We start from the raw sequence: 13,857 nt of genomic DNA on the forward strand, positions 1-13,857 counted from the left end.
CTCCAGGCCTGGCTCCAGAGTGGGGCCCCGGTGACCCGCGTCCAGGTGAGGGAAAACATTTTTATCTTTCCTTTTTAATTTATTTTAATTTTTCTTTCTTACTGTTTCCGTTTTAATGCTTTCTTAAAATCTTTCTCACTGTTTATTCAATGTCACCTGCTGTTTTATTTTAATTATGTGACGCTGAGCAGGGAAGATGGGAGGACAGGGAGACGGAGACGGCGTCCGCGTCCTCCTCCTCCTCCACCCTCTCCTCCTCCTCCACCCCTTCCTCCTCCTCCTTCCCCTTACCCTCCTCCTCCTCCCCCTCCCCCTGCTCCTCCCCCTCCTCCTCAGCAGAAAGTATTTGTTTCAGCGTTACCTGTAAAGCGAAGTCAACGCTGGTTGCCCAGTGACACAGAGTGAAGTCACGCAGCTGGGAGAATCTGAAGACGAACAACGACTCAAGTTGAAGAGCGTCAGGCGGTTTGCCGTTCAGTTTAAATCAGTGATTCAACCATCTGAAGCCTCACCTGTTTTCAGCCAGCCAGGTAAACGTCTCCTTTATCCTGTTTGAGGTCTTCTCAGTCTGACCTCTTGCTGGTTGGATCCAGCAGTGATTTACCGCCACCTTCCTCCACAGAGTCAGAGTGGCAGCGGCGGCGTTCCACAGGCGACAGACTCTGCTGACCCTGCACCGCAAAAACAACAGCGAGTCGAACCCCAACTCTGAATCCTCTCACCGGGACTGAAGCAGCTCCTCGCTGTTAATACCTGCATAGGAAAGGCACCGCGCCGTCCTGAACAACCAGCATCTGGAAGATGCTGACCAGCACCTCCTCAGGTAAAAGCTGCCCCCACCTGTCCTCCTCAGGAAGCCTGTCCTCTTCCTCCTCCTTCACTGTTTTCCTTTCCAGTCTAGATTTAGGACAGACTGTTTTTTTCTTCTTTTTCTGATTCTTAAGCAACTTTGCTTTGGAAACTGTTTTCCTCCTGCTAGTCCAAAGCGAGCCTTCAGCCTGGGACGACGTGTTGGATATGTAGAGAAGCATGTCTTCGCCCTGCTGGATGGTGAATGCGGGTCGGGACACTCTGGCCTTTTTGGCCTTCCTTGCTTTTCCGCCCTCCTTTCTTTTCGGCGCTGGTTTCCTCGCCGTTCCTCTGCCGCCCGTTCCTCTGCCGCCCGTTCCTCTGCCGCCCGTTGCGCCGCCGCCCGTTCCTCCGCCGCCCGTTCCTCCGCTCTGGGCTGAGGCGTCCATCGCTGCTGCTGTCCTGCTTTTAAGCAGCAAGGACACAAAAACAGGAAATTAATTGATTAGACATTTTTTACACTGTCAAGTTCAAGCACATTAAATTGTAATCTTGCTTTTTTATCCTATAAAAGGAGATAATTTGCCAAACAAATCTTTAATTCTAACAATGAACAATGAAAACACCGGAGTTGTTCTGAATAGTTTGTTTTGGTCTGTGGACAACAAAAATGGCGCCGAGCGACGCAAACGTCATACGCTGTGACGTCAGCTCCAAAGCTCCATATGGGACAACGCTGGTACCAAAGTGCGATATAGTGATATGACATTCAGGAACGATCCGATTCTTCTGGATGGATCTTTACTGATTACATTTATTTCAGCTCTGAGTATTTCACCTTTCTGCATAGAATCGCATATCTAAGTCTAAACTATGTTACAGAGTAAACACAATAAAAACATGTTTTATCTGTGGCATTGTTCATTAAAATGGCACATTTCTAAGGTATTAAAATTAAATGAGATCAGTTCACTTATTGATATTAGCGATTAGGTTACCCATTCAGCAAGTACTTTTTTACTTTTACTTAAGTACATTTTAAAGTACTTTCTCCACCACTGCCTGCCTGCCTGAGAGGTATGTGCTGTTTATTTTTCATCTAAATACATCCAGTTTATTTATAGATTTATTAAGTTTTGTCATGTACGTTTGTTTTGTATAGGACCTGGAGCGGGCGGCCTATAACACGGTTGGTTTCTATATGTTGTTCTCGTCATAATAAGTTGAAAAATCCTTTTTAAAGTCAAACCGTGTCACTCAATGAAACCAGCACAAGGCAGAAAGGATCCGGTTACACATGCTCATTTTTAACATTCTTTAAATTAACCTACTCAGTTTTAAATTAATATCTATTTATTATTTATTATTATTTCTTCTGTAAATTTGCCCTTACTTGACATGTTTTGCTGTTTTTAAATTTCTTGTCTCTGTGTGAATCAACATTCTTCCATTTATCTTTAATAATGTAGTTCTACATCACATGAAGGATCTGCTGCTAATCCATCTATCTATCTATCTATCTATCTATCTATCTATCGTTTTGTAGCAGTCAGTTTCTGTAATTTTACGAAATCATTTTGTGAACATGTCAAATATGATTTCCACTTGTGCTTCCTTAGTCACTTTGGAAAAAAAAGTTTTCTTTTTAAATTGTGGATAGTTGAGTTAATGTCACGTTCATGATTATTTTGCCAGAAACGCTGTGTGTTTATTATTTGGGGCTTTCAAATTTGGTGATTTTTATTGAATATTTATGTTGTTTGCAGAACCTAAAATAATCTTTCCAGTTGGGTAAAAGTTCCTGAGTTTAAAGCTGTAATCATACCATAAATTTGTACTTTTTCTGGTTTATTTCTAATGTTTTAAGACTTTTTTTTCCCTCCCTTTCACGTCCAATGAAGCTGCGCGCGCATGTTGATTGTTTACAACCCTAAGCTTAGCATTGGCTAACTAGCACCTGCTAACTAGCATCAGCTAACTACGATAACTGAACAAGATAACGTTGTATAATATATCTTAGGGCGACACGGACCGGAAGCCGTTCATATTCCGGCAGGTACTTAATACAACACAAGCCGCTTATTGAAGAGAAAAAGCAAACATTTACGTCACCTTCTGTGATACTAGCTCTAAAAGCTGCAGCAGACCCAGGATGCATTCCGCCTTTCTATTCTGATTGGTCAAGACCTTAACAACCGCCCGCCTTTAGGCGAATCTGAGCAATCACGGAGCAGCACCGATCTTTTGTTTTTTTTCCAGCAGCAAGTCGAGTTGGGCTGATTACAGGGTGAGTTTTTCGTCAAAGTTTATTTCCACTTCTTTAAAATCTGCAATTATTCACTGGCAAATTAAATATAACGGCCTGTCTGTGAAATCGGCGTTACGTGGCTTAAGTTAGCTGAGTTTGTTCCAGTTAAAGTGCTGCTAACAGTAGCTGTTGCTAACTCATGGTCCTGCGGGAGGCATCCCAGCAGAACAGCGCTACAGTTCAGTCCGTTGTTTAATTATTCTGGTTTAAACATTTAATGATATTTTCATCTTTCGTGTAAGCGAGTGAGAAAATAAAATTAAGTTCTAAGTGTTGGAAAAAGGAATAGCTCTAAAAACAAGAACTGAGTTTTTGTATTTTTTCCAGGCTCGGATTTTACACAAGCGAAACGTACGGAGCCCCGTAAGGTCACCGCATTTCCAAGATTCAATCTGGGGACATTTCTCACTCGGTGGTAAAGAAGGAGCACATTTATCAAACTAAGAAGAAGAAACTAGGACAGATACGTTTATATATTTATTAACATTAAAAATATAAAAGCAGGAACGTGTCTCTCCACACAGGGTAATATTACTATTAATAATAATGGCAGCAATAGAAAATATGAGGGAAATTGTGTACATATTTTGTAAGTGAGAATGCAAACACATGAATAACATAGTTGGTTCCTCTGTTAATGAACCAAACGCCCACAGTGCTAACAGAAGTAACTTGAAACTGACAAAACTAGTAAAAAATAGTTTACTGACAAATTGATGAAAGTCAGACGCTGCTTTTAAATTGTGTCTGAATTAAAATGGTGGTAGCTAAAGCTTATTAGCATCTTTGTGTCTGTGAGCATAGAGCTGATGCACCTTTTGTCTCATCTGTCCAAAGATTCCAGCTTCACATTTGAATGATTTTCTTTCCTTTTGGTCTCACATGAAGCCCATCTTGACCTTGGAGTTCACCTTCACTTCCTGGACTTTTAGTAACCATCTTGAATTTGTCCATTTTGTTCCTGCGGCCGCAGCCAGGGAGACTGGCTCCAGTCCTGTTGGCCTTCAGTTTCAGAATAATCTGTAGTCATCCTGGTCTGTCATTTTCTTATTCTGTTGAACCTCAATTCAAAACTGTCTGATTTTTATTGGTTAATTTTCAGTAAATTTTGATTTATTAGGTTTCAGGTTGTTTCAGTGACCACTGTGGTTTTTTACTCATTAACAGAAGGTACCAACAACTTTGGCCACATGTGAATGTTGTGCATGAATGGAAACATGAGTGTCCATAAATACATGAGGTGTAAACTTATGTAGTTTATATGTAAGGACATTGTGTGTTTGAGATGAGTGAACTCTGGTCAGGAAGCTGATCTCTGGATCTGGACCCTCCTTGGTCTGAAGACCCATCATGATCATAGAGGCCTGGATAGAACTGAGAAACGCCACCAGTGATGGATGGATTCAGTTGATCAGACTTTTTTCCTCCTGTCTCATCTTGTATCAGTCTGCCACGATTCTCAAACACAGACATAATATCACAACCTCCCCAAAAACATTAGTCTGTACATATGACATACTGAAAATGTACAATTTAAGAAATAAAATTAGATTTGTTTTCTTTTAGAAATGAGGAGCTGGACTCATCCAAGTAAAATCTTAATATAAATCTTAACCTTTTTCATCAGCGGATGAAATGTTAAAAATGCCATATTTAGCAAAAGAATGGAGCTAAAGGAGCAGAAGAAATGATTCTCCACCCTCAGCGGTTTGTCCACGTTGGTCTTCATTCAGTTTTCCTGTCACTGAGTGACTCCATGTTTGTGGGAAACTTTAATATGTATAAACTCATATCTAGCTTTGAAAATACAACCCCAGGATTACCAGTTAATTCCAAATCATATTTATTTACAATGAGTTTATTTTAACCATCCAGTTACTGTTTTTCTCATCCTCTTGAGTCTCAATGTTGTAGTTTTAACTCAAATAGATCAAATATGTTGAAGGTAGTGAAAAATTTGGTGGAATCGCCCTTTAGCCATTTCCCGAATCAGAAACAACAGTAATGTTATTATTGCTGCTCTTACTTGAGTTGATTGATTGATTGATTGATTGATTGATTGATTGACTTCAGCGATTGGAAACATTTGATTCCTAGTTTTCCTCAGCAGATGAGCTAATGTTTATGCAAATTAGAGGATAATTACACATCATTTTATACATGTCACTGCTTATATCCTTTTTTATTTTGTATTAATAAAAGGTTATTTTATTTGAAATGTTGCATAAAGGTTTGTTTACTCTGCCGCCCCAAAATAAGCCAGTGGCCCCTAACAGAAAACCTCCAATATGGCTGAATGTCAGCTGGTGGCTGCAGCTTCTGCTGACATTTTCTCCCAGCAACATAGAGATTTCTTCCTAGACTGTGTTGTCCTGTGGCTTTGAATAACGTCTATCTGTGTTTTCTTTCAGGACAACATGGAGGAAGGTCAGGACTTTTCCCTCCATGGGAAAGCGGTAGTAAATGAAGCTAAGCTGAGTAAGTCTGATCGCCTGATCAAACCTCATTTCTCCCTTCAAGCTGCTCCACCTTCCTGTTATCTTCCTGTTATCGAGGACAACAGGAAGGTCCTGATCTTTTCCGGGCTTTCTGAAAATCCTTCAGGACTTTCCTGTGGGCTCTGTTTGCTGTGGCAGCTCCAAACGTGTGACATGTCCTCTCCTCTTATCCATAGTTTCTGAGCTGTCATGATCTCTTTTCAGCCCGAACATTTTTATTTCTCTGAAGTTTTCAGAGGCGGTGGCGAAACGTCAAGCTGCTCCTACATTCACCGACATTCTGCGCTTACAGTTCAGGTTTCATAGATGGCCTACATTTCTCTTGACAAATTCCTTCATTTCCCACAATCCTAATGGATGCTAGCTAGCTAGCTGAGCGTCTCTGCTGTTTCTCCTCCTGCAGGACTGCTCACCTGTCCGAGCTGCGCTCACACGTTGTCATCTTCATATTATCGGCTCGGTGTCACACGCAACATCGAGCCGTTTTCTGTGGCAACAGGTTGTTGCTAGGTAACCAAAGAGTGAGTGAGGTAGCCTTTCCTCTGCCTACATCCCCCAGAATGCTGTGCGGTTCTGGGTCTGAGTTCAGTGAGATTATCAGCATTCTATCTGATGTATTTCTATCATTATTGATCACGACACGTCTCGTCGTTTTATCACTCAGCTCTAATGTGAGCAATGAAAGTCCATCCAAATACAACGTTAACAACAATGTTTGAAAGTTATAATCAACCCATTGTTGCATCAATATGATTGGTCATTGCACACATCCATACTGTAGTAATTAATATATGGCATATTGCGCAGCTCTACCAAAATCTTATTGAATTTTTTTTCACCAGGAATGATTTTTCTTACCTCTGTCCAACTTTTCTGCTTCCAGGAGACGAATACTACTGGAAGCTTATTGCAGACTTCATTGGTCCTCAAACAGGGGAGGGACTAGACCTGAACCAGGAGCCGTGCAAGAACAGACTGATGATCCAAGTTGGACTCCTGAGGGAGGACAATAATTTTCCCTGGCTCGCCATCACAGAGTGGCTGAAGAAGATCTTCCCCGCTCATCAGTCAGCTGACTTCCGCTGTTTGATCGAAAGAGGCATTGCAACAACGCTGAGCCTGGGCATCGAAGCCAGGTTTGCCTTTCTGGATTCAGATGTCAACTTCAACTTCGTTGGCCCAATATGCGACAGTATCGGAGTGGAGCGCCAGCACCTTCTGGAGCTCAGGGATTTCTCGGAGCGGGCACGGTCCATCGAAGTCACAAATGGACTCATTGTTGAGTTGAGCAACTTTGTTGCCAGGGAAAAAATTTCCCCAGTAGTCATTGTTTCCTGGCTAAGAAACTTTAACCCAGAGTACTGCAAGAATGGGGCCATTCAGAAATCATACAAGCTCCTCCGGTCCAGGATAAAGAAGCTGAAAATTTACTGCCGCAACTATGAAACGAGGAGTCACAGGAAGAATGCAGCCATTGAAAAAGTGCTTCAGAGTCCGTTTGAACTGGTCCCGAAGAAATTACCAAAACTTTTTGTAAAGAAACGCCTGAGGAGAGAAGATTACGAAAGGGTTACGGTCAAAGAAGAAGACGAGTGCTCAGAAATCTCCCACGGCGAAGGTCCTGAGGTACGCAGGGAGGAAGCAGGAACCGCGCTGCAGAGAGGAAATGCTGACGCGGGAGGTGAGGATGATGGAAAGACATCCAGCTCTGACTGCGGAGAATCCCTGACCCTGCTGGACATCGCCATGCTGTCCGTCCAGAAGCTGTCCAGCGTTTACGGCGGGAAAACTGAAGCGTGCAAAAGCGTTTCGTTGGATCTGCTGAAGAATCACTACGCTCTCACCTACAAAGAGCATCCAGCCATGGAAGAGTTTGAGAAAAAGGTGAACGGTGTCCGGAAGGAGACTTCCCTCGTGCATCCGGTGGTGTTTTTAAACTACAACGCTAATTACCTCGTTGATCTGCACGATGCGGTGGAGGCACAGATCATGAGCTTTGAGAAGGAGATCATCCTGTCCACAGGAGTGAAACTGGGCCGAGATAATCTTCCCAAGTTCAAGAACTTTGTCAGTTTGCCAGAAAGCGCCACGTCACGTTACATCCACATGGCCTGTGATATCCTGAGCCCGATCAGCCCGGAGAAACCGAACTACAGAAAGCATTGGGTGGCATTCTGTGAGGAGAAGGGAAACCCCTCCAGACTCGCTGTAAACCAATCAAACAGACTGAATAACTACTTCGAAGCAGCAGCAGGTCTTATCCACCATCACAAGGAGACGGCTCTCTTCTTTGCTGATCTGCTGTCGATTGCCAACGACCCATGTCCGAACATCATCCTGGAGAGCGTTGCGGCAGACGCAAATGACTCCATGATCCAGAGCTTCGTGTGTGTCGTGGCCATAATTTACTGCAAGATCCTCGGCCCCTATTGGCAGCTCCTGAAGAGCGGAGGAGAGTATACGTTCTTCAGTCAGTTCCTGCTGTGTCTGTACCAAAGGTTCATCGATTGGTCCAAAGATCCCTCCACCCTGCTGGCACCGGAGGAGGACAGCAATGTCTTTCTGCAGTTCCCGCTGCAAGAGAAAATCTTCACCGGGGTGTTTAGCTTCTGTGGCGAGTGGCACACAAACCGAGACCTGATCCGAGCTTGTCTGAAGAGGACCATCAAGGTGATTGCTGCCGTCACCGAGGAACACCTGAAGAACTTTTTACCTGGAGGAATGTTTTCCCAGATCCCTTCCACTGATGTGTGCTTGGAGTTGGTCAGCTGCACGTTCTCCGTCTTGATGGCAGAGTATCCCTTCGGCCATGCGTATCCATACAAGAAGAAAAGGCCGGACAAGCTGTCCAAGAACTCCTCAAAGAGCCAGCTGGACAGCTCGCAGGAAGACGAAGGCATATCTGGCAACAGCTCTGATGAAGCTTCGAGGAGCAGAAACGGCTCCCAGTTCAGCCAGAAAGAGGAACAAAGTCCTCAGGCGAGAAAAGGTCACAGAAGAGTCCCTGAGGAAGAGCAGGAGGAGAACATGGACAGGGACTACATTATCGCCACAGTGACCAGAAACGGAGGTCCCTGCAAAACCCAGCAGGACATTGAAAAGATGCTGCTGCGCTTTGATGGGAAGTCGCGACTGGAGAAACGGGAAGGGCTTCGCTGCGAGATCCTGTATCAGAAGATGGTTCTGAACAACACGAACCCTAACCTGGACCATCACTGCCTCAACTCCACCCAGATGGCGCTGAAGCTAAAATTTGCTCTCCCTCGTGTCAAACCTGGATACTCGCTGGTGCTGGCGCCCAGGAAGACCAAGCTGAGGCCCGCCGGCCGGCGCGCTGCGGAGGACCAAGCAGCTCCAGCTGCCGGCCTGCTGCCGTCCGGAGAAACGAATCCAGACTCTTCCTCCACGGAGGTCGGGATCCCCAGCTGACCTGAAGCCCTACAGACATTCTGTGCTGGAAATGTGAAAGTTGATGCCACTCCATGTTGGCCTGGAGCCGCTGCAAACATTCCAGGATATGAAACCTTTACATTTGGAAATGTTCACAATTTGTAGTTCAAACTTGTTCTGCTGTGTCAAAATAAACAACATTTTCTTATTTTTTTATTGATTTTGTTTCGGTTTTCTTTACAACAATAAAATAAAAAGCTAGATATTTACAGGAAGTAAAGGTGAGTAATCATTGGGCAATGAAGGTCAAGAGCTTAAAGGAGTTTGTTTCTAACTTACTCTGCAGTTCGAACGGCAGCCATTTTGACAAGTAGATTGAGACGAGGATGGAAACAAGACGACTGGACAGACCTGTTGGAATCGTTTACAAGTTGCTGTTGGAAGACTGTAGGATCATTTTGGTGCCGTTGGGATCCGGTATGTGGTTCTGCTGTGATCCACTCCTGCTTCACTGGAGTGGATCACAGCTGCAGGAAGTCTGGGCTCAGAGTAGAGCTGCTGCTCACGGAGGAGCCAGGCTAGGCCTTCAGGCCCCCCGGGAGGAAACCCAGAGGAAGACCAGGACGATGTTCCCCTTCTGGGAACGCCTCGGGATTCCTGGAGCAGCCGGACCAGGAGCCTGAGGGAAACCTGGGTCTCCCTGGCTGCTGACCTACGACCCCAGACTAAGAGGAAGATGACGGATGGAATCGATTAAAACGATATTCATATTTTTTCCTGAAATTCTGTATGGAATATTATATATTTTCTCATTTGATTAGGTAATTGCATCAAACCCCAAACTTTAACTAAACATGCTGAAATTGAAATGTTTGTTTGGATGTAAAATTTTAAAAGGACATAATAATAAATCTGGTTGTTTGTTCTGTTTGCCGTTGCTAATTAAAATAGTGTTAAAAGTTATTTGTCTACCATAGTTCCAACTTAGACTCTTACATGAAGGAAAAAGCCGGATTGTGTTCAGGAAACGTTTTTCTTCCCCTCTTTGCTCTGAAGCCGCTTCATGTTTGACCTTCGGCCCCATTTCCGTCCTAATCTGACCAGCTGTTGGTTTATTCAATGATTAATGTGTCTGATGCCTTCACTGCTGTAAGAAATGACAGATTATTTATGAATCAGGATGAATGATCCCCAGTTAGCAGAAATAATCATAACTGCGTTTCAGTTTGGTAAATTTTACATTAAGTTGCATTTTTGAGCTCATGTTTGATCGGAGTTTGAATACAAAACCATGTTTGTATATAAATTAAATAACTGTCAGTATTGCCGTGTCGGTGCTTCTGGAAGTAAAATGTTCCGAATATTAAAAGGTAAAGATGTAAAGTTTAAGGAAACTTCACGCCGATTATAAAAGTTCCGAGTGTCCGTGAAGGCAGCAGAAGGGCGGAAACGTTGCGCAACAGTCCACGGCTCATAGTAAGAGCCGTGGCGGCGTGTGGAGGAGCCCCGGAACCGCATCACCCCAGAGATCCGGTCCATTCCCCGCCGAGCCGAGCGGAACCATGCCGGGCAGTTGGTGGCGCGCCGCCGCGGTGAGCCACGGCCTGACGGCGCTGTTCGCCATGGGCTCCTGGGTCTCGGTCAACAGCCTGTGGGTGGAGCTGCCGGTGGTGGTCAGAGAGCTGCCCGAAGGTCAGTCCGCATCTCCGGAGGAAGCTCCTCCATTCCCGGTCCGCCTGACCCGGTTCTGTTCGCCAGTTTATCGCAACACAAAGTAACTTGATCATCACTTAAAGCGGTAATAAGTGACTCCGGTTCCGGTGTTGGGACTCAAACCTTTTCATCAGCTGATCACAGACTCATGTTTGTCATTAAACTGTTGTAGCTTAATGATGGTTTCGATCCATCGATCAGTTATTTCTGTTCTCTCCAAGCAGTCAAACATGATCAATCTTCAGTCTTCAGCCTCGTTGCAGGCTGAAGCTTCAGATGATGATCACATGTGGGGTTCCTCAAGGCTCTGCTCTTGGACCCCTTTCATTAACCATGAACCGGTTTTTTCACGTCCTCTGCCTCGGTGTTTCTCAACCCCTGGTCCTCGGTCCGCTCTGCGTGTTTCAGCTGCTTCCTTCAGAAGCAGGGGAACATCTAAAACATGCGGGCGGTGAGCTGGAGGACCGGGCTGGGAACGCTGCTCCAGACCACAGGATAACTATTCATACTGGGAACCGTCCGTATTGATGCCTGATAGAAAATATGTGTAGCAGTAAAAGTAACAGCAGCTCAAAGGTACATTATTACATTTACAGGTGAAAATAACATCTAGAATCTTATTTTATTTGCAAAGAAGCTTGAAAAACTGATCAGGTTTCTACTGCCTGACCAATATCTGGTTTTCTTTGACTTTAGATTTGATTATCCAGATTAGACCTGGAACAATTCATCAATTATTGAATTGTCAACTAGGGCTGAAACGATTCCTCGAGTGATTCGAGAACCTCGATTATTAAAATTCCTCGAGTAAAATGTTCCTGCCTCGAAGCTTCGTTAATTTATGTTTTATCATTTAGCGCCCCGTGTTTCAGCCGGAACATTATTTGCGTTGCGCGGAGCTCTGACTTCCGCCTCTGAGTTGTTGACGGAAGCTACGTGTTAGCGGCATAACGTCCAATCTTCAGGTTCGGCCCGCGGGGATTTTACTGATTGGTGATAATTCCGGGTTTTCATCGTTTTTGTGGGACCAATAAACATCCTTAAAATGACCGGCGCGATGCCGGGAGTTCGGCAGCCTTTCTGCTCCGGAGCTGCTGGTTGAACGGCGGGAAGAAGCTGAGGAGGATTTCTACAGGTGAGCGGAGAGACTGAACACGGCGGGCGGCTGAGGGTTGATGCTTACAGGGTCAGAGCAGCTTTACGGACGAACCGCACAATAAACTTATATCATCCCGTCTGAACAAACGGGAGGCGGAACATGGCTGGTAGATGAGTTTCTGAACGGAGGAGCCGTAAATATCCCGTGTTGCTCCCCCGGTCTACAAAACAGTAACTGGTAGGGAAGCTCAAAGGTGGAAAAAATAGACTGATGTTGATATCCGATAGTAACACTGGTGTTATGGAAGATTCACCAATATTTTATTTCATAATTGTTTTTATCCGACGTAGAACCGGGAGGCGTAGAACCGGGCGGTTCTGATCCGGTTCTTGTCTCCTTCCAGGCTGGAACCTTCCTGCGTACCTCTCGGTGCTCATCGCCTTTGGGAATCTGGGTCCCATCGCGGTGACGGTGGCGCACCACTGCGCTCCGGGTCGCCTGAACGACCGCGTGGCCATTCACTGCGTCCAGGCGCTGGCGGTGGTGGCGTCGGGGTTCCTGGCCCTTTTCTGGTCCCGCCAGGTGCCGATCGCAGGAGCGGAGCGGTCGCTGCCCTTCCTGCTGCTCAGCTTCGTCCTGGCTCTGGTCTGCTGCACCTCCACCGTCACCTTCCTGCCGTTCATGTTCCGCTATCCTCCAGAGTACATCCGCACGTTCTTCATCGGCCAGGGCTTCAGCGCCTTGTTCCCCTGCGTGGTGGCTTTGGGTCAGGGCGTCGGCAAGCTGGAGTGTAAAGCCGAGAACGACACGGTGAAGCCGGAGTACCTGGAGGAGAACTTTCCCGCCCAAAACTTCTTCTGGTTTCTGTTTGTGATGCTCGCCATCTCGGCCTTGAGCTTCGTGGCTTTGACACAAAGACGGGCCGAGTCCCAGCAGGAGAGGCCACCCCAAGAGTCCAACGGCGCCGAAGCGGCGAAGAGCGGAGAGGAGACGCACAGGCTGTACAACGGAGGAACGGCGGCGCCAGAGGACCCGGTCGGCCCGGAGCAGCCCGCTCCCAGGTTCTGGACGGGACGAAACGTCTACCTGCTGGCGCTGCTTGCCGCCTCCAACGCCCTCACCAACGGAGTGCTCCCGTCCGTCCAGAGCTTCTCCTGTCTGCCCTACAACAACATGACCTTTCACCTCTCTGTGGTCCTCGGCAACATCGCCAACCCCCTGGCTTGCTTCCTGGCCATGTTCGTGGTGCTGAGGTGAGACTGGAGGCGTGTCTGACCGCTAGAGGTGGAAAGAAATTCACAAAATGGTGTCAGGACTGAGTTCAGGGCCCCAAGAGGCTCAGAGGTCAAACAGTTGCGACCTTTGTGGAGACGATAGTCCAGGCCAGGCCACTTCCTGTCCGACTGCGCCCTCTCTGGCCCTACTTCCTGTGTAGCTCCAGCTGGGCAAAGGTCACACAATAACAATAAAGGATGTCAGGTTCTAGAAATGGAGTAAAAATGAGCAAAAAAATCTTAAACAGTTCTGGAGGGGAGGAACTAAAGGAACCTAAAGAGTGAGGGTTGGGTCAGGACTTTGGCAAAGAGCATGACCTTTGACCCTCTGATGTGTTTCAGGTCCTCTGTAGGTCTGGGCCTGGTGTCGCTGGCGGGGGCCATGTTTGCTGCGTACCTGCTGGCGCTGGCGGCGCTCAGCCCCTGCCCGCCGCTGCAGGCCAGCCTCACTGGGAAAGTCTTGGTGGTGAGTTTCCTCTGGAGGCTTTTATTTTGATAAGCCGGCTAGCAGAGTCAGCTGAAGCTCAGGGGCCTCATGCATAAAACGCTGCGCAGTTTTCACACTAAAACTTTGGTTTGGTGCAGAACAAATATCATAAAGACGCACCTGGCTGCTCACCTGTCCTTTATTAACCCTGATCAGCAGGAAACAGCAGCTGCTGCTCCGCCAAAATAAATACATATTAATGTCAGTTAGCATAAATACCTGGAAGTCTGTCGCCAGGTGAAGCAGTAACCATGGCGACGGCCTTGTTTGTATATTTTATTAAAAGTGCCTTGAGGGAA

The 13,857-nt window shown here is 46.1% G+C and overlaps 3 protein-coding genes across 8 annotated transcripts in view; 2 read left to right on the plus strand and 1 right to left on the minus strand.

Annotated features, from left to right (window-relative positions):
- Nucleotides 1-2,970, minus strand: part of fbxl6 (F-box and leucine-rich repeat protein 6) — a 25,259-nt gene extending 22,289 nt beyond the window's left edge. Inside the window, exons 1-4 of one of the 3 annotated variants that reach the window (XM_008402437.2) lie at nt 2,902-2,970; nt 754-1,251; nt 513-671; nt 362-425 (exon numbers count right to left, since the gene is read on the minus strand). In XM_008402437.2, coding sequence (XP_008400659.1) covers nt 362-425; nt 513-671; nt 754-1,238 — 708 coding nt within the window. In that variant the 5' untranslated portion in view covers nt 1,239-1,251; nt 2,902-2,970. Of the gene's footprint in view, nt 1-361; nt 426-512; nt 672-753; nt 1,255-2,821; nt 2,851-2,901 lie in introns of those variants that run through there. The other 2 variants (XM_008402436.2, XM_017303254.1) reach the window with 2 other exon arrangements.
- On the plus strand, nt 801-9,201 carry LOC103460332 (uncharacterized). 4 transcript variants are annotated; one of them, XM_008402434.2, is made up of 4 exons: nt 3,010-3,076; nt 3,425-3,512; nt 5,509-5,575; nt 6,479-9,199. In XM_008402434.2, the coding sequence occupies exons 3-4, from the start codon at nt 5,515-5,517 to the stop codon at nt 9,022-9,024; spliced, it is 2,607 nt and encodes an 868-aa protein (XP_008400656.1). In that variant the 5' UTR covers nt 3,010-3,076; nt 3,425-3,512; nt 5,509-5,514; the 3' UTR covers nt 9,025-9,199. The 4 variants fall into 4 exon arrangements, with proteins under 4 accessions (XP_017158742.1, XP_008400654.1, XP_008400656.1 ...); XM_017303253.1 differs by lacking the exons at nt 3,010-3,076; nt 3,425-3,512 and adding an exon at nt 801-823 and having other exon boundaries at nt 6,479-9,201; XM_008402432.2 differs by lacking the exon at nt 3,425-3,512 and having other exon boundaries at nt 2,990-3,076.
- Nucleotides 9,202-10,300: 1,099 nt separating this feature from the next.
- slc52a2 (solute carrier family 52 member 2) overlaps nt 10,301-13,857 on the plus strand; it is a 7,891-nt gene continuing 4,334 nt past the window's right edge. Inside the window, exons 1-3 of the mRNA XM_008402438.2 lie at nt 10,301-10,677; nt 12,201-13,050; nt 13,414-13,537. Coding sequence (XP_008400660.1) covers nt 10,548-10,677; nt 12,201-13,050; nt 13,414-13,537 — 1,104 coding nt within the window. The 5' untranslated portion in view covers nt 10,301-10,547. The remainder of the gene's footprint in view (nt 10,678-12,200; nt 13,051-13,413; nt 13,538-13,857) is intronic.

The sequence above is a fragment of the Poecilia reticulata genome, unplaced genomic scaffold (genome assembly GCF_000633615.1).
Source record: "Poecilia reticulata strain Guanapo unplaced genomic scaffold, Guppy_female_1.0+MT scaffold_232, whole genome shotgun sequence".
Taxonomy (NCBI): Eukaryota; Metazoa; Chordata; class Actinopteri; order Cyprinodontiformes; family Poeciliidae; genus Poecilia; species Poecilia reticulata.